The sequence below is a fragment of the Camelus bactrianus genome, chromosome 27, assembly GCF_048773025.1.
Source record: "Camelus bactrianus isolate YW-2024 breed Bactrian camel chromosome 27, ASM4877302v1, whole genome shotgun sequence".
Classification (NCBI taxonomy): Eukaryota; Metazoa; Chordata; class Mammalia; order Artiodactyla; family Camelidae; genus Camelus; species Camelus bactrianus.
Genome location: NC_133565.1, coordinates 25,631,274 through 25,654,651, shown reverse-complemented (window position 1 = coordinate 25,654,651; position 23,378 = coordinate 25,631,274). Strand labels below are relative to the sequence as shown.

Genomic DNA, 23,378 nt, shown 5'->3' with positions numbered 1-23,378 from the left:
AGATATCTTTCTCTGCAACAGTGAGTGCACAAACCTGAAAGCAAACCTTCCTTCAGGCTCTGCCCAGAATGGACAAGCTGTGTGGTGTAGTGAGATCACACAACCCAGAGTCTGAATCTCAAGCATGTTCCCTGGCTTCTCTGAGAACTCAGTTTCTTTATCTGTAGGATGGGGCTCCAGTATCTACCTTGCAAGAGTTTCACTGAAATTAGATGTCTAAAGGGTTTGACCAAGGCAGGCAGTAATGAATGGCCCCTCTTGCTGGTATTGCTCCTGCGGTGTCTGGCTGTGTCTTGAAGCAGGCTGCTTCTCGTGACACCCTGGTGCCCCATGAGGAGCCACACTCCAGTTCCCAGCCCCTTGATGGGGCACTCAGTCAGCCTCAGGTGTTCTCTACACAGCATTCATCACTTTTACAGATCTGAGATTCAAACTGGCAATGGGGGAAGGGTTAGAGTACATCCTTATCATGCACGAGGTTCTGGGTTAAACCCCCAGTACCTCCATTAAAATGACTAACTAAATAAATAAACCTAACTACCTCCCCTACCAAAAAAAACAAAAAAAAACAAAAAAAAAAAAACCAAAACAAAAAACTTCCACAAACTGAAAATGATTTTTTTTTAAATCCAGCATTGGTGAGGGTGCATGGGTGCCACTCTCACACCTGGCTCACGAGGCATGAAATGCTTGGTTTAGGAAAATCTAGCAATATGTACCAAAACAATTCAGCCTCTGGGAATTCACTGAAACCTGTGTAAAGACTTATGGACCTGGATGTTTATGAAAGCGTTATTTATAACAACAAACAAAAAACTTACAAACAAAAAAATAACCTCATTGTCTAACACTAGGGGATTGGCTAAATAAAGCATATGGTATATCCTGCCATTAAAAATGATGTTGTAGAAGAAGAAAATGGGAAGATGTTTACAAAATATTAAATGAGTAAAGCAGCTGTAAATCATTATTATAGTATGAATCTTTCACCCTCGGTTTTTCATATTAGGGTTGCCTCTAGGTGATGTGATTACAGATGGTTTTTAGTTTCTTCTTTGTGCTTTTCTGCATTTTCTTTTCTGTATTACCTTTTTTAAAGAAAAATTAGAAAAATCAAATTTATTTTGATAAAATACAGACTAAACATGGATTTAACCTGAATTCTATGGTTAAATTTTATCTTGACTCATATCAAGATCACATATATTAACCAACAGATAATTCCTGATCATAGCTCAATGAACTTGTGAAAAACTCTTAAACTGTTCCTGCAATCCTTTATCTATGTTTTTTCTTAATACTCTTTTCTTTGAGAATAATTTTAGATTTACAGCAAAGTTGCAAAGATAGTACAGAGAGTTCCTGCATCTCCTCACCCAGTTCCTCCTATTAACATCTTAGGTAACCAGAGTACATTAGTCACAGCTAAGAAACCAACATGCGTGCATCTCTGTTAACGAAACTTCAGACTTTATTTGGATTTCACCAGGTGGGTTCCATGAACATCTTTCTGTTTCAGGATACAATCCTGGGTAACACATCGCATTGAGTTGTCAAGTCTCTTCAGGCTTCCCCGGTCCGTGACAGTTTCTTGGACTTTCCTGGTTTTTCTTGTACCCTGTATGAATTTTGTAATCAGAAGAAGAAAGGGATGGTGGTGATGATGATGATGATGATAAGGATGATTTATGTCCAGGAATGCCTTCGATTTTATCTCGGTAGGAGGTAAATGATCGGCTTTTTCTTTCTCTGTTCGCTGGAACAAAAGGGGAAAGGCAGTGCTGCTCAGTATCTATGGGATCCACCGAAGCTGGGGCGCCTTAATCCCTGCCCACAGCCTGGCTCTTGCTCCCGCCACTGTCCCCCCACCCCAACTCGGGAAGCCTCAGGGGCCCTCGGGTGAAGGGCGAATCCCGGGCCCGCGGGTCCCCTAGTCGGTTGGGCGAGCGCGTGGGCGGCACCCGGATCAGCTGTTCCGCAACCCGACGCGGCCGCCCCGCCCCTGCCCAGGTCTTAATAAGCCGCTCCCGCCTCGCCTGGGACCCACCGAACTGCCGGCCGCCCGCCCCGGCCAGGCGCCCTTGCAGCATGGGCTGGAACACCAATCTCCGCTGGCGGCTGCCGGTCATCTGCCTGCTCCTGCAGGTGGTCCTGGTGGTCCTCTTCGGTGTGTTCGTGCGCTATGACCCGGATGCCGACGCCCACTGGATCGAGGAGAGGTTGTCTAAGAATATGTCCAGCGACCTTGACAACGAATTCTACTTTCGCTACCCGAGTAAGTCCCGCCACCCTGCAGGCCCACCTGCGACATATCCGAGCGGTCCCCACCGGGCCGACAGTCCTGCCTGGCCTCACCTCCGTGGCCTGTTGCTCCAGAACAACGGCGGGGCGGGAGCTGGAGGAGGGAATGCTGCCCACAGCCCCCTGCCCCGCCCCTCTTAGGCTCCCCACCAGGGGAACTCCCCAGGATCTGGAGATCAAGCTCGGGAAGTGTCCAGCTGTGCCCATGCTCTCCAAATTAAGGGGATAGTTCCAGTGTCAAGGGCTGTAGAGATGGCGTTGGCCTACCAGCCCTGCTGCTGGGAGAGGCATGGGGGACCATGACATCTACGTTCTCTTGGCTTGGGGAGGGAGAAAAAGCATCTCTGAATTCTCTGGTATCTGTGATGCTGTGGTTAAGAGCATGGCCTTGGAATCACCAGACCTCTCCTCTATCATGGCTCTGCCATTAACCACGTGGGTGGCCTCAGGCAACCGTCAACCTTGTGGAAACTCAGTTTCCTCATCTGTCCAATGGGGAAATCACTAGGAGCTACCTTACAGGGGTGGGGTGAGGCTGGCATGAGACATTGCACAGAAAGTTCTGGCACAGTGCTGGGCATGGAATCCCCACTTCTTAGAGCAGTTACTAGAACAGCACTAAACACAGAGGCCCTAGGACTCAGGAGTTAGAAGAACTGGTCCAAGGTCACTCGGGCTGGCTCAACCTCGGGACTCCCAGCCTAGGATCATTCACGCCCTTGTGCTTTCTGGTTTTCCATACCATCTACCAGCAGCCAGTAACAATCTTGCTAACAGTTGGTGCTCACATAGTCATGGACTGTTAGTTTTCGAAGGGACCATAAAGTTCATCTCCAGCGGCCACCTATACAAACTGGTCTTCCCTCCATGGCTTGTATATCCTCCGTGTTGGGATTCTTTACCTCCAGAAATAGCATTTAACTTAGATCCAATTAAATAACGGCACACATTCAGGATGCGGCCTGCATGAAAAAATAATTGGAGGTGGGGGAGGTTGCAGGCTCAGTGGGAGACAACTGTATTAAGTGGCTGCCAAAAAGCTAGCAAAACCACAGGCTATATTAATGGAAATATGGTGCCTAAAAGAAAGGAGGTGACAGAAGAGAGTGCTCTGTGCTGGTGAGACCACGGCGTCTAGGAGGCTCCACACGGGGCCGTGTTTTAAGAGATCTTGACAGTCACAGCCTTGGACTTTAGATTCCAAATATACCCTTCACATTGCCCACCTTTATGCCCCTTGGTGAGGAACTGACCTGGCAAATGGTGAGGCAGGCAAGCTTGAGACCCTCCCCTGCCTGTTTCATTTCTTCCCTCCAGCTGATGGCCACAGAGCCAGCCCCTTGGTAAAGCATGAGGGCAAGGCCTCCCATGGGCATTCCATAGGTCTTCTTTGTGTCTGGGCAGTGGAAGGTCTCAAGATCCTGAAATAGGAGCTAGAGAACCGCACCAATATTGGGCATCGTATCTCCCCAGCTCCTATCCCCACTCTCTGCACACCCACCCACTGACATTTCATGCTCGACCTTTATTCACTCAACAATCACTTTATCTAGAGGGTGACCAGATAATTTATCAACCAAATGACACTTTTGAGAGTGAAGAGGTAGGAGATTCATGCTAGTAGTAACTTGCCAGGACATAGGCATAAACCATGACTATCCCAGCAAACCAGGGCTTATGGCCACCCTGGACAGAGAGGTGTACCCCGACACCCCTGGCCTCAGAGGGGTCAAGAGCTCTGGGCAAAAGAGATCTGTGACAGCTTCCTGGAAAGCAATGGCATGGTGAGGAGTGGAAAAGCAGGGCAGGGGAGGGGCCCACAGAAGGAGCGTGCTGGGAGAGGGGCTGAGTGGCTCGATGTGGCCCGAGTGCAGAGGTTGTGAGAGGGATAGGAGGGAGGCCACTACGTGAGGAAGAGACAGCCCCAGCCATCAACAACCGCCTTGAGTTTCTCCTGCCATGTCCTCTGTGCATGGGGAGCTCTTTGTCATCTAAGCAGGAAGTGACGGAGAGAAGAGTAGTGTAGGGAGAGAATCTTGGCCTCGGGATTCCCTGGCAAGGGCAGGAAGTAGTGGCAACAACTCAAACCGAACATGCGTTCCCTCCCTTGATCATTACCACTGCTGAATGAGGAAGGCAATGTTATGAGTCCTATTTTACAGACCAGGAAACTAAGGCCAGAGAGGAGAAGTGTCTTGCAAAGGTCACCCAGCTAGGAAACTAGCGAGCCAGGGTAGGAGCCCTGGGCACCCGAGCCCACTCTCCTGGATCACTCTCCTCCCCTTAGTCTCACCTTTCCTCCTGCCCTACTTGGTCGTGGTGGCTGTGGGTAGGAGTTGGAGGCCCGTGGCCTCCTGGCCCTGGTGGGGCTCCAAACCTGGGTTCCTGGGCCTCAAGGCAATTCCCAGGGGCATGGGGTGAGGGCAGGCCCTTGTGGTATTTTCCAGGTTCTTGGCTCCAGGCTGTCAACACCTGTGCGGGCCTCATTTCTGCCCAGGGGATTAGTGGAGTCCGCTGGGCATCTCAGTTTCCAGAGGAGTCCAGCTCCAACGGGCTCAGGTGGGGCTCGGGGGCCTGAGGACAGCTCCCCTGGTGTGGGCCCCTTGGCAGCCAGCAGGTAGAGCCAGCTAAGGACTCGCCCTGGCAGTGCCCTCAGAGGCTATGCTGCAGACACCAGCTGCTGAACACAAACTTCCTCCTGGGCTGGTGCTCTAGGGGGCTGAGTCTGGGGTAGGCTGTCCTGAGGAGGGGCCATCTGAGCTCCTAGGAAGCTTCCTGGGAAGACTGAGGGGGGAGTGGTCCACATTCCCAGAAGGTGACCCAAGGCAGAGGATGCCACAGTTTCAAACACCTGAAGGACTGTTTAATGAAACTGAGGCAGTAAGGCTCACCTTGCCCTCCTGGGGACCTGAACCTCAGATTTAGCTCCATTTAGCTAAAGTTGAGCTTTCCCACAAGCAGAGGGCAGTGTAACCTGGTGGCCCACTCTGGAATTAAACAGATCTGGGCCTGTCACTAAAGGGAGTGAGTTACCTCCCTAACCACCCTGAGCCTCAGTATGTTCATCTGTGAAGAGGGAATGCACAAGATCTCCCAGATCGAAGATGGCGGGTGGCTGAGACAGCATATCTCATGGTATGAAACGAGAGGACAGTAAATGCTGACATCGCGCTTCCTCAGAAGGGAGTGAGTACTCATCCACTGAAGGTGTTTAAATGGAGGCTTAGCATCGCTTTAGAAATGTGGCCAAGGAATGTCTCCTTGAATATTAACATTTAAATTCCTTTGTGCTCTCCTCACTTACAAGTACTTTTTTGCATGCCTGTCAGGGACTTTATTTGTTTCCATTTTACGATACAGGAGATGGAGGTTAGAGATTTGCTCAACACTCTCAGCTGGTCAGTGGCACAGGCAGAAACGAGGCCAAGCCCTCCCTCTGCACAGCCCACCTGTCTCCCCAGGTCTCTGCAGCATTGCCATCCCCTCCTCCGATCATCTCCCCAGGAGACTTTGAAGTTATGGGGTGGTTCTGTGGTTGGCTTTGAGGTGTGGGAGAGGTGGGCACAGAGCCTTGGGGAACTGAGGGACTGGCTAGTAGGCCTCAAAGGCAACAGTTTAGGCTGGGCCGGCCTAGAAAGCATGGAAAGGGGCTGGTACCCAGGCCACTGCAGGGCACTGCTCCTGTGCTGAGGCAGCAGAGGGGAGAGAGCTGCTGTGGCCCACCGGCATGGGAAACTTGTCCTCAGATTTTTGAGACTTGGCCAGCTTCAGGCCAGCCTCATTGGGGACCCATCCTGAGAGGGAAGAGTGAGGGAGTGGAGAACAGCTGTGTACTGGTGCCCCCTTGTGGCAGCTCTTAGGGCTGAACACCATCCCCACCCTACAAGGCTGAGAGCAGCTTCTGGGCTAGTCACTCCAGGCTGGGGAAGGAGCGGGGAGTGGGGCAGTGGCTCAATCCAACTGAATGCAAAGCACCTGGTCAGTCTCGAAAGAGAAAGGGAGAAGTAGTAGCTAATATAATTGAGCAGTTGCTAAAGAGCCAGGCCAAGCCCAGGGCTTTGGTTGGATGACCTGTTAAATGTACACCGCACACCTCTGAACTCTGTTACTATCCCCCATTTTACAGAAAAAGAAACTGCAGATCAGAGAGGTTATGTCCTTGCTGAAGGTCATACAATCTGGACCTTCAGACTGTTATTTTTAAAAACATTTTCAATAGTACCAAGCTTTATGAAGCATAAATTAATAAAGTGGTACATTTGGGTTCTAAGTGAGGACCAGTCTGGGAGATAAAGAGTAAGGAGCCAGAGAATGAATCAGGAAGGTGACCAAGGAGAGGGAAACTGGTGTCTGTGTGCCTGATGTGGAGGGAGGAGAAAGAGACACCCCAGGGATGGTCAGAGACAGAGATCAGGACAGCCAGGGAGTCTCTGAGAAGGACAGAGAACTGGCAAGAGGACCACAGGTTCAGAGAAGCCCTGGGAAGCCAAGGCTTCCCTGCTTTTGCTCCCAGGGAGAATGAAGGCAGTCCTGAAAGTACAAATCATCCCTGGGGGGACCCCCAGTCCTCTTCAGCCCCACCTTTGCCCACATGGTTCCTCTGCCACCAAACAGCTGACAACCTCTCACCTTGAAAGATCCCCCCCACACACACTGACTTTTCCAAGGGTTCCTCCCACCTCCCTCCCAGCACCTTCCCTGTTTGGTCTGCTGGCTTCAAGGCAGGCCAGTCCTCCGCTTCTGTTTCTCCCTCACCATTCCCACGTTGCGGCTCCTAGATCTCCCGGCAGACCCCAGCTCCAACCTGCACAGCCAGGTTCCATTCCTCCCACACTGCCCTGCCTAACACTCACCACCACCCTCCCCGTGGTCATCTCGAACTCCCACAGACAGCACTAGACCCAGCACCTCGCTCCCACCCTGGCAACCTCTTCCTACTTCCCCGTGTTTACCAACAGCCCTGCTCTCCTGCCAATTCCCCTCCCCGCTTCTGCTACTGTGGTCTGAACGTGTCTCCTCCCTCTTTCACACCTCTCCTCCTGTCTGTTACCTGTCACTTCTTCCCAAGAGTAACCATAACCACATACATTCGCTCCATTTCCTCCACAACCGTTGGAAATGTGATAAACCGTGAAACACAGTAATACATGAAATCGGCTGCACACATTAAACCTAAGGCGAGCTGTTTGTGTAAGTCTGAACGGGAAGCTCAAAGCTCAGAGCACCATACGGAAGCAGGACCCCCAGGTCTCTTGCATCAATGTCTATGCCCCCAGCTCTTACCCAACAATGTGCCAGGACCTCCGTCCTGGGCCTCATCCAGGTGGCTGCTAGCCCAGTGCTTAGGGCTGTAGCCTGGGCCTCAAGGAAGACTTCAGGGGAGACAGATGAGGGCAGGCAAGGTTAAGGCAGCGGGAGCACAAGCATCACTGCCCCTCCATTGGACAGGCTGCAGTGGGCACTAGGGTCTATCTGCTCTGTGGGTAGGAGATGGCCTGGAGAGGGCCTGCCGTCTCACCTGATGGTGAAACCCCACCTGGGCCCCTTGATTGCTGCTCAGCTGCCGTATCTGGGTGCTGCTAAGATCATGACAATAATCATTTATTCATTCATTCATGGATATTTATGGAGAGTCTACCTGGGCCCACTCATAGACGCTGGGGAATACCAGGGTGAACAAAACAGGCATGGCCTTGCCTTCTTGGAGCTTTACAATCTAGTGAGCTAGACAAACAAACCTACCTACAAACTGTAGAAAAATAGAAAAGAAAGAAGAGGGTGCCACGAGGGAGAGAACCGACTTTAAACTGGGGGGTTAGGAAGGCCTCTGTGATAAGGTGACATTTTGCTGAGATCTGCAGGAAGAGAAGTTGCTGGCCATCCTGCAGGAACAGCATTCCAGGCAGAGGGAACGCCACAGGCAAAGACCCCGGGTGGGACTGAGCACAAGAGAGGCCAGCGCAGCTGGAGCACAGGAGGAAGGAGAGGACGGAGGAAAGGAAGAATGAGGAGGCAGGTGGGTGGGGCCAGGCTGGGGCCCTGCAGTTCCCTTAAAAAATTTTTTTTTTAATTTGGAAGTCATTTCAAATTTACAAAAAGTTGCTAAAATAAAGATAGTACAAAGAACACTATATACTCTTTAACTCCAATTCAGCTATCTGTCCTCTCCGGCGAGAGCCAGTTAAGATCATTGTAAGCCATCCTTTTAGTTTTATCATTGAGAAAACTGAGGCTCTGAGAGGGAAGTAGCATGTCAAGGCCACACTGAGTTGGTAGAAGGATTGAGTCAGAACTAATTAGATTATGTCTGAGTAACAATAAATAATAAAGTAACAATAAATAATGACGCTTGCCCATTTTGTGCGTGGATTGTGGGTGCTAGGTGCTTTACATACACATCTGCATTTAATCTCAGGAACATTTATGAGTAAGCATTACACAAGGTACTGAGACCCATGTTCGTTAAGTGACTTTCCAGAATCATCTTCCCGGCAGATGGAGGAACTGGGGTTCAAATTCAGGTCTCAAGGGTGGGAGGGTAATAGCTCAGTGGTAGAGCACATGCTTAGCATGCACAAGATCCTGGGTTCACCGGTACCTCCATTTAAAACAAAAACAAAAAAACAAAACAAAAAGAAAACAAAACAATTCAGGTCTCAGTGATGCTGGAAAGTGTACTTGCTGGGAGGGAGGGTGGGATGTAGAGATATTCCTCAGGGTGATCAACTGACGTGCTTGACCAGTCAAGGGACTCCACCGCCAGATGAGACTAACTTCTCCACAGTAAAAGAATAGAGTGGAGGGGGCAAAGCCCTGGAAAGTCTAGGTTCTAGACCCTGGACCCTGCATGTAATCCGCTGGCCCCAGTTTCAAATGCCCAGCTGCCCACCCCAACCCTGGGTTAGTGTGGAGAGGGGGAGCTGTCATCTCCCCAGGGGGGCGATCAGGCATGTCCTGGCATTATAACCCAGTGGTCTAAGTGGCCTAAAGTCGGGAGCTCACCTTGGTGCCTCCAGCCCAGTCCCCTCCGGAGGCGCTTATGACTCTTCTACCCGCAGCAGAGCCATTCAGTACTACACCTAGCCCCCACACCCAGATGCGTGGATGATGGGACCGGCCTTGCGGGGCGGCCCAGGCCCGGCCACTGGCAGGGAAGACACTGGCCCTGTAGAGGGCCGCGAGGGCCCAGACCGAGGGCTACGGCAGTGCTTCGCTAGGCCGCCGAGAACCCCGGCTGCGCTCTCCCCGCAGGCTTCCAGGACGTGCACGTGATGATCTTCGTGGGTTTCGGCTTCCTCATGACCTTCCTGCAGCGCTACGGCTTCAGCGCCGTGGGCTTCAACTTCCTTCTGGCGGCCTTCGGCATCCAGTGGGCGCTGCTCATGCAGGGCTGGTTGAACTCTTTTGAAGGAAACTACGTTCTCGTGGGCGTGGAAAAGTGAGCGGGGTGCGGGCCCGGGTGTACGGGACCCGGGTATGGGGCGGGACCCGGGTAAGGGGCGGAGCCAGGGCAGGGCCCGGGGGCTTGGGGCTGGCTCCTCATCATCTGGTACCCGAGCTTGAGACACACACACACACATACACACACACACACACACACACACACTCACTCACTCACTCACTCACCCACTCACTCACCCACTCACTCATTTCCTGATCAGCGAACCTCCAGAGTGGGAATTCTGATGATGCCCAAGTGCTGTTGGAAATTCTACCCCCTCCTAAGACGCAGGCTGCAGGGACACAAGGCCAGCCTTCCCTCCGTGGGCTGGGTCCGGATCCTCCACCCTGACACATCGAACATGAAAATCGCCCTGAAAGACCGCAGCCCATGTTGGGGCGGGTGGCAGGCAACGGGGAGGAGTGTGGGGCTGCCTGCACCAGTCCCATGAGGTTCACTGTGGAGAGAACATTGAACAGGGAATCCAGTCAAATGGAGGTGCCTCTCCCTGCCTTGCCCTCTCCCTGTCTTGCCCCTATCCCACCCACAGAGTGGGCATAGGAAAGAGCAGTGAGGCAGGTGTGGGTGTGGAGACCTAAGGCTGAAAGGCCCTCCCTGCTTCAATCTACAAGGGGGCACCCTATCCCCATTTCTTCTCACTCTACCCTCATCATTTTTCTCTGTGATAACCTTTTGGTCTGATGAATACCACCACCCTCTCCTATCAGGCAGCGCGGTCCTTCCCTCCTCCTAGAAGCCTCAACGTGCCCTTCCCCCCAGCACCACCACCTGCTTGTAAAATAAATTTGCCAACTTCCCCAAAACCAATTTGCCAAGTAGTCAACTCACTGAATGACTCATTTATCAAATTTTCTAGGCCATGGCACCTTAGGAAACCTATAGCAATCTCTGTTGCCTGGGACAAAATCAACAGCCTTTGGGAGACTTTTCCCCCCCCAATTTTAGTCAAGTTTTGGTTTACTGGAGGTTCTTCTTTAAGTCCAGTTTAGACTGTCTTCAATTTCTGTAGACATATGACACGTTTGCCTAAAGAAAAAAACATTTTGTAATTTGAGAAAGTTGTCATTGGTATGTAGAAACAAGCATTCATTAGCCTGCTTGAAAACCAAGTCCTTAGAAAGGGTTTAGAGGCAAATTGGTATAAAACCAAGTTTAAAGTGCAAATCCCTGTTGTCACATACGGGGCACCAGCCAAGTATCATAGGCCAGGTGCCTGAAATTTAAAACATGTGTCCAATATTTGCAAAATATTAATTCATTCAAGCCACTTAATAAATCCATGAATTAAGAGAAACAGGAAAAACAGTCAACTAGATAGAAAATTTTTTGGAACCAATAAGCCAGTCTTTTTGTATATAAAATCCATGGCCTGCATATCACCCTGCCGTTCAAAATACACAAGAAGTTCTCATTCCCAAAGCCATAGACCCAAAGTATAAAAATACCTATAATATATTTAATTGGCCACCATGGCAAAATAGCTATGGCTAAATGAAAAACAAAAGTATACAACTTTAAAAAATGTTCAAAGGGAATTATTGTAAACTTCTGTGTAACAGGTTTTTGATGAACCAGTTATTCAGCAAATCAGTCTTTGACAAACTGAGTTTTGGCATATTGGTTTTCAGGGAATTGATTTTCAGGGAGCCGACTTCTGGTGGGTGCCCAGGGCTGAGATGAGTGTGTCATTCCCCCGACCTGACCTGTGGACCCTTCTCATAGCTTCTGTCGTGTCCCTGCTGAAGTATCCTCCAGATCCCACTGGTCACTCTAGGGTGGTGTCCCTTTGCCGGCCCTGCCCAAGATGCGACAGCCAGATCTCCATGTCCCAGGAGCTGATGCCCCAGTTGCGGGCCTTTCTGCGCTTCTCTCACTCCTGCCTACTGGTCACTTCTGTTAGATGGTCTTCTGGCTGCAGTTATCGGAATCTGGGCAAATAACTCGGCTTCTCTAAGACTTGATTTCCCATCTTTATGATGTGGCTAATACTAGTACCTGTCCCATTGGTTTGGGTGCCGTACAGGAGGGCATGTGCAATGCTGAGAAGGTATTTCAGTGCCTGGCACTTAGCAACTATCATCATTCATTCAGCCAGGCCCTGGGGATGCAGCAGTGACCAATAGTGAAGCCGACTTTCCAGTGAACATCCTCTGTCTTGGAAGGGACCCTAAGGGAGTAGTGTCCTGCCCCGACTCCACCCACTGGCCCTACATTCAGCTCACTTCTTGTTTCTCACCTCCTGATTCACCCCCCACCCCTCTGCCCCCACACACACACCCTGAGCATGGGAGAGGGGGACTTCTCTGGATGTGACTGCCTTAAGGAAGTAGTAGCCCCTACTGTCCCTACACCAACTCTCATGACTCAGAGAGACATGCTGAGAGTCTGCCTTGGAATCCAGGACAGCTTTGCTGCTGGCAGGACACAAGGAGGCCTGGGTGACATAGAAGCAGGCACATGAATGCAACCAGGGTCTACTCTGACCGTGTGACATCTGCTTCTGCCGGCTGGCTGGGCTTTCAGGGTGTAGCCTTAAGGAGGGCCTCTGTGCTCCTCTGCTTCTATCCCCTCTGTTGGCCTTCCTGCCCTCTCCCTCACCCAGCCCCCAGCTTCCTCCCCGCTGCAGGAAGGCCCCTCTCTCTCTCTAGACACAGGTCCTCTCTCCCAGGTAAGGTGAAGAGTTGGTCATGATACCTCAAACCCAAGCAAGGCCCTGGTAGCCAGCAGGAGAGTAAGAGATAAGGGTCTGGAGGCAGAGACCACATCTGATTGGAGGATTTGGGGAAGGCTTCCTGAAGAGGAGGGAGTGAGAAGAGGTTCCGGAAGGGCAGGTAGAAGATGGGGGGCAGGACAAGGCCCCAAGTATGGGCCATGTTCAACAACATCGGTCAGACCACTTGGATGCCTTGAGCACAAGCTGCCTGCAAGGAGTGGGGCCTGTGATACGGCTGCAAAGGAAGAGTGTGGCATCTAGTATCTGCCACTGCTGTGATGGATCCCTCACATGCTATTTTAATTCTGAGAGTAGCTTTAAGGTATCATGTGCCCATTACCACAGAGGATTAAACTGAGGCACAGGAAGGTTAGGTCACAGGCCCAAACCCACAGATGACCAAAGTCCAGATTCAGCCCCAGGGCTTGGAGTGCCACTTCTTGCTGTTGCCTCAGCCCCTCCCTGACCCGTCTCCCCACAGCCTCATCAACGCGGACTTCTGCGTGGGCTCTGTCTGTGTGGCCTTTGGGGCAGTTCTGGGCAAAGTCAGCCCTGTCCAGCTTCTCATCATGACTCTCTTCCAAGTGACCCTCTTTGCAGTGAATGAGTACATTCTCCTCGAGCTGCTAGAGGTGAGCAGGGCTCTGAATGGGGATGGAGGTGGAGGGGACTCTTGGGGGGAAAACAGGGGATAGAGAGAGGGCTGGGGAGACATGCCCACTGGATTCAATTCAAACTTGGCAAGTCCCTTAACCTTCTGAACCTCAGTTTCCTCATCTCTAAAGTAGGAGTAATGACATTTATTAGACAAGGATGATAGTCCATCTGGTAAATCAGTCCAGAAACTAGGCAGAGAAGGGGTTCGTCACATGTTGTCCTTTCTCCCTCCTTTCTCCTTCCTTCACATCAGGTAGAAAGAGTGGGATGTTCCTGCACATACTCTCACACACATTCTCACATTGCTCTGCCAAGAAAAAGACCCAGTATACTGAGAGGACACATCTGTAAGGAAGGTTCCCAGGGGAGTGGCCAAGGTGGACATGTACAGCGGCACAAATTGTGCACTGCACAACTCCAGAGGTACCATTCATATGGGCTATGGCAGGAATGATGACCTCTAGGGTTGGCCAATTCACTGGCCCAGGTAAGGGGCACCTTAAGCCTCTGACTCTGGCTCAGACATGTCTTTAGTATATTTGCAGGAGTGAGGATTATTCAAGGACCCCATCCATTTCTTAGCCCCCAACTCCTCTGTACTTGTATTCTGCCTGGAAACACCCAAGGTGTATTTTTTAGACCACCTTACATTCAACCATTCATTCTGTCATTTTTTCTCAGCCACCAAACTAGTCCAAGCCATCATACTTCTTCCTCCTGACTCATCTCCCTGTTTTCAACACTGCCTCACCCACCACCTCAGCCAATCTCCACCAGCAGCCTTAATGACCTGTTAATAATGCATATAAGACTGTTCTCCTGATTAAAACCCTCCAATGGTTTTTAAAATTTCACTTCGAATAAAATCCATATCCAGTGGTGAGAACAGTCGGATGCAGAGACCCCAGTTAAGAGGCTGTTTGAGTCACTCTGGTGAGAGAGAGGTTAAGTGTGTTATCCAAGGTCACAGAGCTAGCGAATGAATTGTTGACTGAGCTGAGTTTCCTGACTCCCAGCCTGGTGGGTGCCTCTACTAGCTATGTGACCTCGGGGAGCCCTTTACCCTTCCTGAGTCTCAGCTTTCTCACCTGTAACATGTAGGTAATAATTGTGCCTACGTCAGAGGTTGGATTTCCCCATCTAAAGTGAAGAAACAAGTCTGTAATTCTGATGGGAATGTCCTGAGTCAGGAGGAAGAGGAAGCGGAAGTGAGGGGAGGTTGAGGGGAGGAGAGGAAGGCTAAATCAATCAAGCACTTGTTGAGGGCCAGGTGCTTGCCCAGGGCTTTACACAAGTTGTCTAGTTTCATCCTCAAGGCAGCTCTGCTAAGTTACTATAGTCTCCCCCGTGTAAAGGAAGAACTTGAGACTTAAAGTTCAAAGGTGCAATAGGCTGAGTCAGGTAGGGCTGAGGACCAGGAAGGGACAGATGGAGAGTGCACCAAGTCGGCCTGCTCTGACTTTGAGGGACAGGGGAGAGGAGAGGGAGGGGGTGGATGGTGGGAGGTTAGCTGGGAGGTTGGAGGGCAAGAAGCATGATAGGATGTGGGGGAGAGGGGTATTGGCAGACTGGATGGGGCGGTGTTGGTCCAGGAGTGTTGTGGAGAAGGAAATGTGGAGAAGGGAGAGTTCAGAGGGCAGAGGAGCATTCCCAGGACTTCAGATAAGGTGGAAGCTAGTGAGTGACAAACTAGATACTGGGCTGCCCTGGGTCCTAGCTCTGCTTTACCTCTTCCAGCTGTGTGGCTGGGCAAGTCCCTCTCCAAGCCTGGGTCCCCCATCTGGGCATAATCCCATCTGCTGGGTGAGGATGACCTGGTGTTTGCTGACAGGCTCACTGCCTGTGTTCAGGGATCCCCACTTTCTTTTTCTTATTGAAGTATAGTTGATGTCCAGGGGTCCCCACTTTCTCCCCTTCCAAGTTGATTGGTCTGTGGGGGCCCTGGGCTCCATCCTGCAGCTTGTGGAGTCAGAGACAGCAGAATCTCTGTCTGTGTTGGGGAGGCAGGGGAGTGCTGTGGGGAGGGAGGGACAGGAGGGGTCAGAGCCTGACAGGCCCCTTGTACTCCAGGTGAAGGACGCAGGGGGCTCCATGACCATCCACACATTCGGTGCCTACTTTGGGCTCACAGTGACCCGGATCCTCTACCGACCCAACCTATATCAGAGCAAGGAGAGGCAAAGTTCTGTCTACCACTCGGACCTCTTTGCCATGATTGGTGAGAGCTTCCATAATGACTGAGGGTTACCACAATGACTGAGGGCTGTCATGAGGGGTGAGGACCACGATCATGGGTGAGGGTCACCGTGAGTTCTGGCCGCCATGATCACACCTGGTCCCCATGTGGTCTGGTGGGTGGCTGCCAGTTTGCTTTGGAGGAAGAGCAGAGAGAGATTGCCAGTAGATACTCCCAGGATCCCAGATGCTTGTCCCTTTCCCCCATTAGGTGTTGGTTACTCATCCCATGTGTTCCCTAGGATGCCCAGAGCAGACACAGTGGTAACCAGGAACTGTTCACTTGTCCCTGGGCTAGGGCAAGGTGTCCATCCCTATTTCCTGTGTCCAGTCATTCCAGAAAATACATATCAACCACCCTCTCTGGTCTCTCTCTTTCTTTTTTAATGTTGAATATCTTTTTTAAAAACATTTTAAAAAATAGTTGATTTACAATGTTGTGTTAGTTTCTGGACACCCTCTCTGGTCTCTTAAAACCCAGCCCTGCCTTCAAGGAGCTCCTCATAGTTTAGTGGAAGAGATGGCAATGCCACCAGGTAATCTCCCTACAGTGGAGAAAAACATTCTCCCTCAAGGCACTGTTGAAGCAGGGTGGGAGGCATTTAGCTCAATTATGGGATCAGGGTAGACTTCCTGGAGCTGCGTGGAGGGCTAAGTGGGAATTAGGTAGTGAGTAAAGCAGGGAGGGCCTTCTAGGAAGAGCCGCCAGCATGAATAAAGCTATGGGAGTGATGATACCTGGGGTGTCTGAGTCATGTGACATCCCTGGAGCTAAAGGGCAGGATGTCTGCCTGAGCTCTGTTGGGCCCATCCACTGCCTCTTCCTCTGGACCTACTGGCCCTATCTCGTCTGGCCAGGCACCCTCTTCCTGTGGATGTTCTGGCCCAGCTTCAACTCAGCTGTGTCCAATCATGGGGATGCCCAGCACCGAGCTGTCATCAACACCTACTGCTCCTTGGCAGCCTGTGTGCTCACCTCGGTGGCGTTATCCAGCGCCCTGCAGAAGAAGGGCAAACTGGACATGGTGAGCAGTGGGAGGAGCAGCGGGGGACCTTGTGGGGGAGGTGTGGCTACCCAGTAGGCACTGATCACCACGTCCTGTCAACAACTCTGTGAAGCAGGCTGTGTAAGGATCATCGCACCCATCTTGCAGATGAAGAAACTGAGGCTGCAGGAGAAATGATTTGTCCAGGTTACATACCTGGCTTTTGGCAGAGCCCAGAACCAGATTCTTGTAGGTTCCATTATGCCAGCTACTCTGGATGAGCTGGCTCCTTCTCCTGGCTCTGCTCCCCACAACCTGGGTGCTGACAGCTGTTCTGGGCAGAGCACCACATCAGACATGCCCAGCAGGGTTACCAGGGGCACCTCTTCTCTGCCAGCTTCTTATCCTCCAGACACCGGTCCTCAGCATTCTTAGAGCTGCCTCCACCTGCCCCATCCCACACACTTAAAGGGGAATCTCTTCAATGCCTTGTCCATTCCACATGGGAGGTTTGTAGGGATGTGGTGTAGCAGTGTCCTTCATATCACACACTGGGACAGGTGTTTCCAGCATTAGTGGGAAGGGTCCAAACTCCATGGGTGCCAGTAGATCCTTCTGTAAAAAGAAGACCACCTCTCTCTGACTCATATTCTGACACTAACTTCTTGACACAGGCATATGTGTCCTCAGACACTTCCAGGAGTGCCTGTTATCCTGGGACACAGCCATGAACCCCTGGATGCACTGACAGTCACCGCGCAGAGAGGTGGGGACTCAGACACCGGGGAGAAGAATCAGACACACTGATGTGGGCACATGCAGGGAGGCACATGGAATAGGGTCAAGGTCAGGGGTTCTGGCTCCACATAGACCTGGATCAGGACACCTTTCTGCCCCTTGCTACCTGTGTGGTCTTCAACAAGCCCATTAACCTCCCTGCACCTCAACTGCTTCATCTGCAAACATCAAAAGATGACTGTGTTAACCTCCTGGTCTTGTAGAGATGAAACAAAATAATCCCCACCAGCCGGCAACACAGTACGTGGTGCAGGTAGGCCCTTAGAGGGTCAGCGGGTGCTGGTGTAGGCCCGCAGACTCTGACTTGGGGGCGTGTGAATGTATAGGCCTCCCAGGTGCCTGATGTCAGCACACATGCACATCCAGACTTGTGAACCTGGGCACAGGGGGATGCGTGGCACCCAGATATAAAGAGAATATGCAGACGTGCTGACGGAACTCACTGGCATGGACACGGAAGATGTCCAGATGCTGGTGTCCATGGCATATGTGCAGAGGTGGCTGCCTGCCCCAGACTGGAGCCCTCTGCTGTCCCCTGGCTGGCTGAGGTGCACTCTGGGCCATCGCTGGCTCCCACGTGGCACCCACGCATAGGGAGTCAACGCAGGCTTTGGATCAGCTTCTCCAGGATGGCATTCTGGGAGAGGACTGACTTCTTGCCCCCTCTGCCTGTCCCACCAAGGTGCACATCCAGAACGCCACGCTCGCAGGAGGGGTGGCCGTGGGCACTGCTGCCGAGATGATGCTCATGCCTTACGGTGCCCTCATCGTTGGCTTCATCTGCGGCATCATCTCCACCCTGGGTTTTGTGTACCTGACGGTGAGGGCCCCAGGCCAGGGGCTGGGGGCTGGAGAATGCTGGGGTCTCTGTGTTCCTGACAGTAAGGGGGGCGTCCCTGTGGGGGAGGGGGCTAGAGAATCCTAGATCTCTATGTATTTGGGGCCTCCAGAATCCTGGTGTCCCCCTACACCCCTGCCACAGCTCCCCGCCTGAGCAGCACCCATCTCCCCTTTCTAGCCATTCCTGGAGTCCCACCTGGGGATCCAGGACACATGTGGCATTCACAACCTGCATGGCATTCCTGGCATCATAGGTGGCATTGTGGGTGCTGTGACAGCGGCCTGTGCCAACACTGAGATGTATGGGCAGAAAGGGTAAGAATGGAGATGTGGGGAGGTTGTGCTCCCTCCTTCCTTCTCCATTCCTCCTTCCTACTGTTCCTCTGGGGTCCAGGATTGTGTCTCTATTCCCTTTCTTGCCCAATCTGGACCACTATTTCATGAGCTCTCTCCTCAATCTCTGTCCTTCCACAAAAATCTCAGAGACATCTACTCTTTCCAATGCCCCTATTTTGCAGATGGGAAGGCTGCAGCCCAGGGGCAATTGAGCTTTGATGTCTGAGCTTGGTTACTGAGCTTGGTTATCTGGCCTCTCTTGGGGCCCTAATCTGCCCCCTGTCTCCACCCCAGGCTTGCTCACGCCTTTGACCCTGAAAGTTTCAAAGCAAGCTGGACTGCAAGCTTGCAGGGCAAGTTCCAGGCTGCCGGCCTCTTCGTGTCACTGGCCATGGCCCTGGTAGGCGGCTTCATTGTAGGTGAGTAGGGGTGGCTGGGCCAGAGAAGGTGGGGCTCTGTGGGTGGGGGACCCAAGAGTGTGTACCAGAAGTCAGCCGGAGCTCCCAGGAATCCTTTGTCACTGTGCTTATGGCTGTGGGACCGGGGGAATTTTTCCAGCAGAGGGAAAGGGCTGGATAGACAGAGAGGAAGTAGTTCCTGATCTCTTGTGACTTTCAACTTCATTAGGGTTCATTTTGAAATTACCATTCTGGGGACAAGCCGCTGATGAAAACTGTTTTGAGGATGCAGTCTACTGGGAGGTGAGTCCTACTGACTTGTCCCCCTGCACAAGGGCAGGTGCATTCCCCTCTCCCCTGGCCACATTAGCTGGGCTGGGGCCTGAGAAGCTGGAAGCTGAGGGTTGGGGGACAGAGCCTGTGTCATCCTGCTCTTTATCCAGGAGGCTGTGTCTCCTGGGGGTTGAAGGCTTCATTCCAGAGCAGTAATTCCGAAAGCATGGTCTCCTGTGCTCCCCAGTAGCAACGCCTGGGAACTTGTGAGAAATATAAATTCTCCGGTCCCACCCAGACCTCCTGAATTCAGAACTCACAGGGTGGGGTCCAGCACTCTGTTAACAATCCCTCACGTGATTCTGATGAGAAATTCTTCTGTGAACCACTGCCCATGACCAGTGGTTTTTGGCCCTTACATGCACATTGGGATCACGTGGGGGCTTTACATGCTTTCCAAGCCCAGGTTCCAGCCCTCAGAGACTTGGAGTTAATTGGCCTGGACATTGCCAGTGTATTTAAAGCTTCTCAGGTGAATCTAATATACAGCCTGGGTTAAGAACCACAGAGCAGTGCTCTGCTTCAGTATCCATGAGAACCACCTAGACACCTGGTTAAAAACTCAGGTTCCCCTGGATGCCAGCCCAGAAGTTCTAATTTCGTAGGTCCTGGGACTCTGCATGGGAACAAGCTCCTGGGTGATTTTGTACCAACATTTCTCCCAGCATCTTGAGAAGTGTCAGTACAAAACTCTAACTTGAGAAACATTGTTCTAGAAGCTGAAAGTAGTGGGATGTCACAGAACTCAGTTTCTTTAAAAACATGCCACAATTTGGGCCTCCGGGGACTTCGGGATGGCCTTCCTCCCCATGAATCATTATTGGAGGTGTTCACCTGAGTTAGGTGATGGAGGATGGCAGAGGGTCCTTCTTGCCTCCTGCACTGGCCCCTCTGACAAGGGCAAGGACCTAGCCTGTGTCTGTGGCTCCTGAGACAGGGTTCTGCCCATCACTGTCTTTCATTTGACAGTTCTATTTTTAGTTTTTTTTGAGAAACCTCCGTAGTGTTTTCCATAGTGGCCGCATCAATTCGCTTCCCCACCAACAGTGTACAAGGTTTCCCTTTTCTCCACATCATCACCAACATTTGTTATTTGTAGGCTTTCTGATAATAGCCATTCTGACAGGTATGAGGTGATAACTCATTGTGGTTTTGATTTGCATTTCTCTGATGATGAGTTGGCTGTGTTTTTTTAAAAACCATACCAAAAGTTTTCAGAGCAATCTTAAGTAATGTCTACTAAAAATCAATTTCATGTACATAACTAATAAGCCTTTTAAATTCACTCTCTTTAAATTATTTTTAAAATTTTAACATGAATAGAAGCTCATTAGAGAAAATCTGGAAATAGAGAAAAGTAGAAAGAAACACTGTCACCCTAATTCAAGCACTATTAATATTTTTGGCATACGTCCTTCCAGTCTTTTAAATCTGCACTGATTTTCCTTACACAGCTGAGACGATATTAAACTCAATTTGGTATCCTGCTCTTTCTCTTTTATCATAAGAAGTCTTTTTATGTTATTATATTCTGAATAAACTTTTTTAGCAGCATAATTATTTTCATTCTATTTTTGAAGTCAGAACTTAAACTATTTTAGACACTATTAAATCACACAGATTTAATGCTAATGAAATAAACTAAAAAACGTTATCAATTCTGATATGTAGAAGTTCACTCTTGGTTCTGTTTTGATCTTTATAAGTTATTCTAAGTTCACACCTTCTCTGCGCTGTATCAAGTAATATAATTCCATATCAATAGAAGTGAATCACCATCAACCATTCCTATGACCTCTGGGTGGTTTACCTGGAAGGTGATGTGGCTTTCCAGAGGATGGGAGTGAAGCACATGTTCCCCAGGACCACAGATGAGAGCCTTTAGGATCAAATCTGAGACTTGAGGCCAAGGCTGGGCTGATCTGCCCCTACTCCACCAGCAATCCACTTCCAGCCTCCCCTACATCTCCCCCTACCTCACCTTTGGACCTGCCCACAGTTCAGGGAAACTGCCATGCTGCCCATCACCTGGCATACTACCACTCCTCTTTCAAAAGTGTGTTCAGCACAGTCGGGATCTCCCCAGGCTGGGTTATCAGCCTCTTGTGTGTATATACAACTCTTACTGTCACTGTGCACTTCACTTGACTACCTGCCCATTGCTCTAGTTGGACAAAGACTGTCTTGGCCTCACAGTGCCCCAGCACCCTGGACAGTGGCTAAGTGAAGCAGGGGCAGGGTACCTGTGTGAAGGACTGCCCCGCTTCGCAGCACGCAAACTGCACAGTGATCACAAGGTGGCGCCCGCCACACACCATTTGCTGCTCCTGATTTGCCCAGGCCGTTCTAAAGCTGTTCTATTTTCACCAGGGACACCTTCCCGGCCTGGGGCAGGGCCCTTAGAGCTGCCTCCTCTCTCTGCAGATGCCCAAGGAACAGAACATTACCCACCATTCTGAGGATCCCACCCTCAAGCCCTCAGAACCTTAACCTCCCAGGGCAAGTGAGAAGCAGGTAAGTGTGGGCTTGGCTTGTCAGTGGGGGCCCAGCTCTTGGAATCAGATGCCACCAGCAAAGAAGCAAAAAGCACCAAGAAATGAGGATATGAGCCACTCCTGCCTGGAGTGGAGCAGCATGCTGGGGTTGGTGGGAGAGGCACTCAGAGTCAGACTATGTGCCTACTGGACAGACACAGAAATTTGTGGAAGGCACTCTGGACTGGAAGGAATACATGGAAGGTGAACCAGGTGCACACTTAACTTTGCTGCTCACTGGCAGAGGGACTTTGAGGATCTCTTCACCCCAGAGCCTGAGCCTGCATTTCCTCATTTATAAAAGTGGAGATGACAAGTCTGGCTCTATTCAGTTGATCAGCTCAGGCAAGACCTTCCTTCCTTCCTTCCTCTCCTCCTTCCTTCTTTTCATCAGCTAACATTTCCTTGCTGCCACTGTGGAATGCACCAAGCCCTTTCTCATTGCTCTTGTTATCTGTCCTCCTTGGAGGCCAAAGCTTGGAAAGAGCTGTGTCTGGGGTGAAAGGCTGAGTGATGTGGCAGGAGAGGATGTTGGGGTTTAAGGAAAGAGAAAAGCAAGGCTGTAACCAGTTGCTTCTAATGTTGCCCATCTGTCCAGAAGAGGAAAAGGACCTGACAGTGGCCTGCTGCTCTTGGCTCTCCCTGCAGGCTCCACAGACTGGCGCTCCCCAAGAAGCCAGTGCCGATCAAGCTGGGAACACAAGTGCAAGGCGAGCAGAAGCCCTGGCTGCTGACCTGGTCCAGGACGCCTCCACCCCTCCCTCCCCCTTCATCCCAGGGGGCCTGCCTGGGAATGGAGGAGGAGTTGTAGACAAAGTGGGCACCCAAGCCAGGTCCTGGCTGTAGGAGGCCTGCCATCAGGATCCTTGGTGGCCACATCTTGAGAAAAGCAGGCCAGAGTGAGGCTGAGGGCTGGAGGTGGACCCGAGCCCTTCTAGGAGACAACTTAACTGCCGGCTGCCAACTACTGGGCTCTTCCACTCCCTGCCTGCCCCTCAGCCAATACCTTCCACACCCACCGAGTCCCCCGGACCTCTCTGTGCCATGCAGATAGTGGCCTCCATGAATAAACGTTCTTGGTGTTCTTTGCAGAATGGAAGTGAATGCCCCAACAGGGCTGGTTTGAGGGAGAAAAAGACCTAGGAGACCCTGGGCCTCCTGCCCCAGTCCTGACCTCCCACCCCAAGTTGCCACTCACAGGGCAATGAAAATCATCCCAGGCTGAAGAGGAAGAATTTGGGGTGCTGGAGTCTGGAGTCCTCCTAGCAGGGCCCAGCCTTTGGACTGGGGTCTTTCTGCAAGGCCCCTCCTTAGTTCACATCAACCACCCCAGAAACACACCCATTGAGTGAAACTACCATGCCCACCGTGCCCGCCACGTGACCCGGCCTTCTTTCCAGGGCGTTCAGGCAGGGTGGGGGGTATGGAGGGAGGGCTTTGGGGAGACAATCCCCACCTCCCTATCCTGTCAGCCCTGCTTTCCCTCCACACTGGAGGAAGGTTTCAGCAATTCAGATCTTCCATCACTTATTAAGGCCTGCCACCACCCTAGGCAGAATAACACACAGTTCCTGCCCTCAGGGGGCTCACAGTGTAGCTGAGGGATCAACCTGAAACCCACCCTTAACTCTGGCAGGCATTCAATGCCCTGGTGGCTTACCAGAGCTGGTCACTGTGCAGGGTTTTGAAGGCTGAATAGGAGTTTAGCAGAAGAATGGCCAAGGGACAGCATGGGCAGAGACCCAGGGATAGGAATCAATATGGCAAGATTTGGTATGACCAAAA

The 23,378-nt window shown here is 51.3% G+C and overlaps 1 protein-coding gene across 2 annotated transcripts; it reads left to right on the top strand.

Moving 5' to 3' along the window:
• Nucleotides 1-2,047: 2,047 nt before the first annotated feature.
• On the top strand, nt 2,048-22,678 carry RHCG (Rh family C glycoprotein). Of its 2 annotated transcripts, none has more exons than XM_010955064.2 (11): nt 2,048-2,275; nt 9,553-9,739; nt 12,958-13,108; nt 15,204-15,351; nt 16,227-16,393; nt 17,835-17,972; nt 18,171-18,307; nt 18,623-18,747; nt 18,956-19,029; nt 21,484-21,573; nt 22,242-22,678. In XM_010955064.2, the coding sequence occupies exons 1-10, from the start codon at nt 2,089-2,091 to the stop codon at nt 21,547-21,549; spliced, it is 1,380 nt and encodes a 459-aa protein (XP_010953366.1). In that variant the 5' UTR covers nt 2,048-2,088; the 3' UTR covers nt 21,550-21,573; nt 22,242-22,678. The 2 variants fall into 2 exon arrangements, with proteins under 2 accessions (XP_010953366.1, XP_045372667.1); XM_045516711.2 differs by having other exon boundaries at nt 22,192-22,678.
• The last annotated feature ends 700 nt before the right edge of the window (nt 22,679-23,378 follow it).

What these genes read in the sequence shown, in the direction of transcription:
- RHCG (XM_010955064.2), top strand. Translation starts at nt 2,089, where the DNA reads ATGGGCTGGAACACCAATCTCCGCTGGCGGCTGCCGGTCATCTGCCTG. An exon ending in TTCTCCTCGAGCTGCTAGAG is followed by an intron (nt 13,109 to 15,203) that starts GTGAGCAGGGCT and finishes CTTGTACTCCAG; the next exon opens with GTGAAGGACGCAGGGGGCTC. An exon ending in GGTAGGCGGCTTCATTGTAG is followed by an intron (nt 18,748 to 18,955) that starts GTGAGTAGGGGT and finishes CAACTTCATTAG; the next exon opens with GGTTCATTTTGAAATTACCA.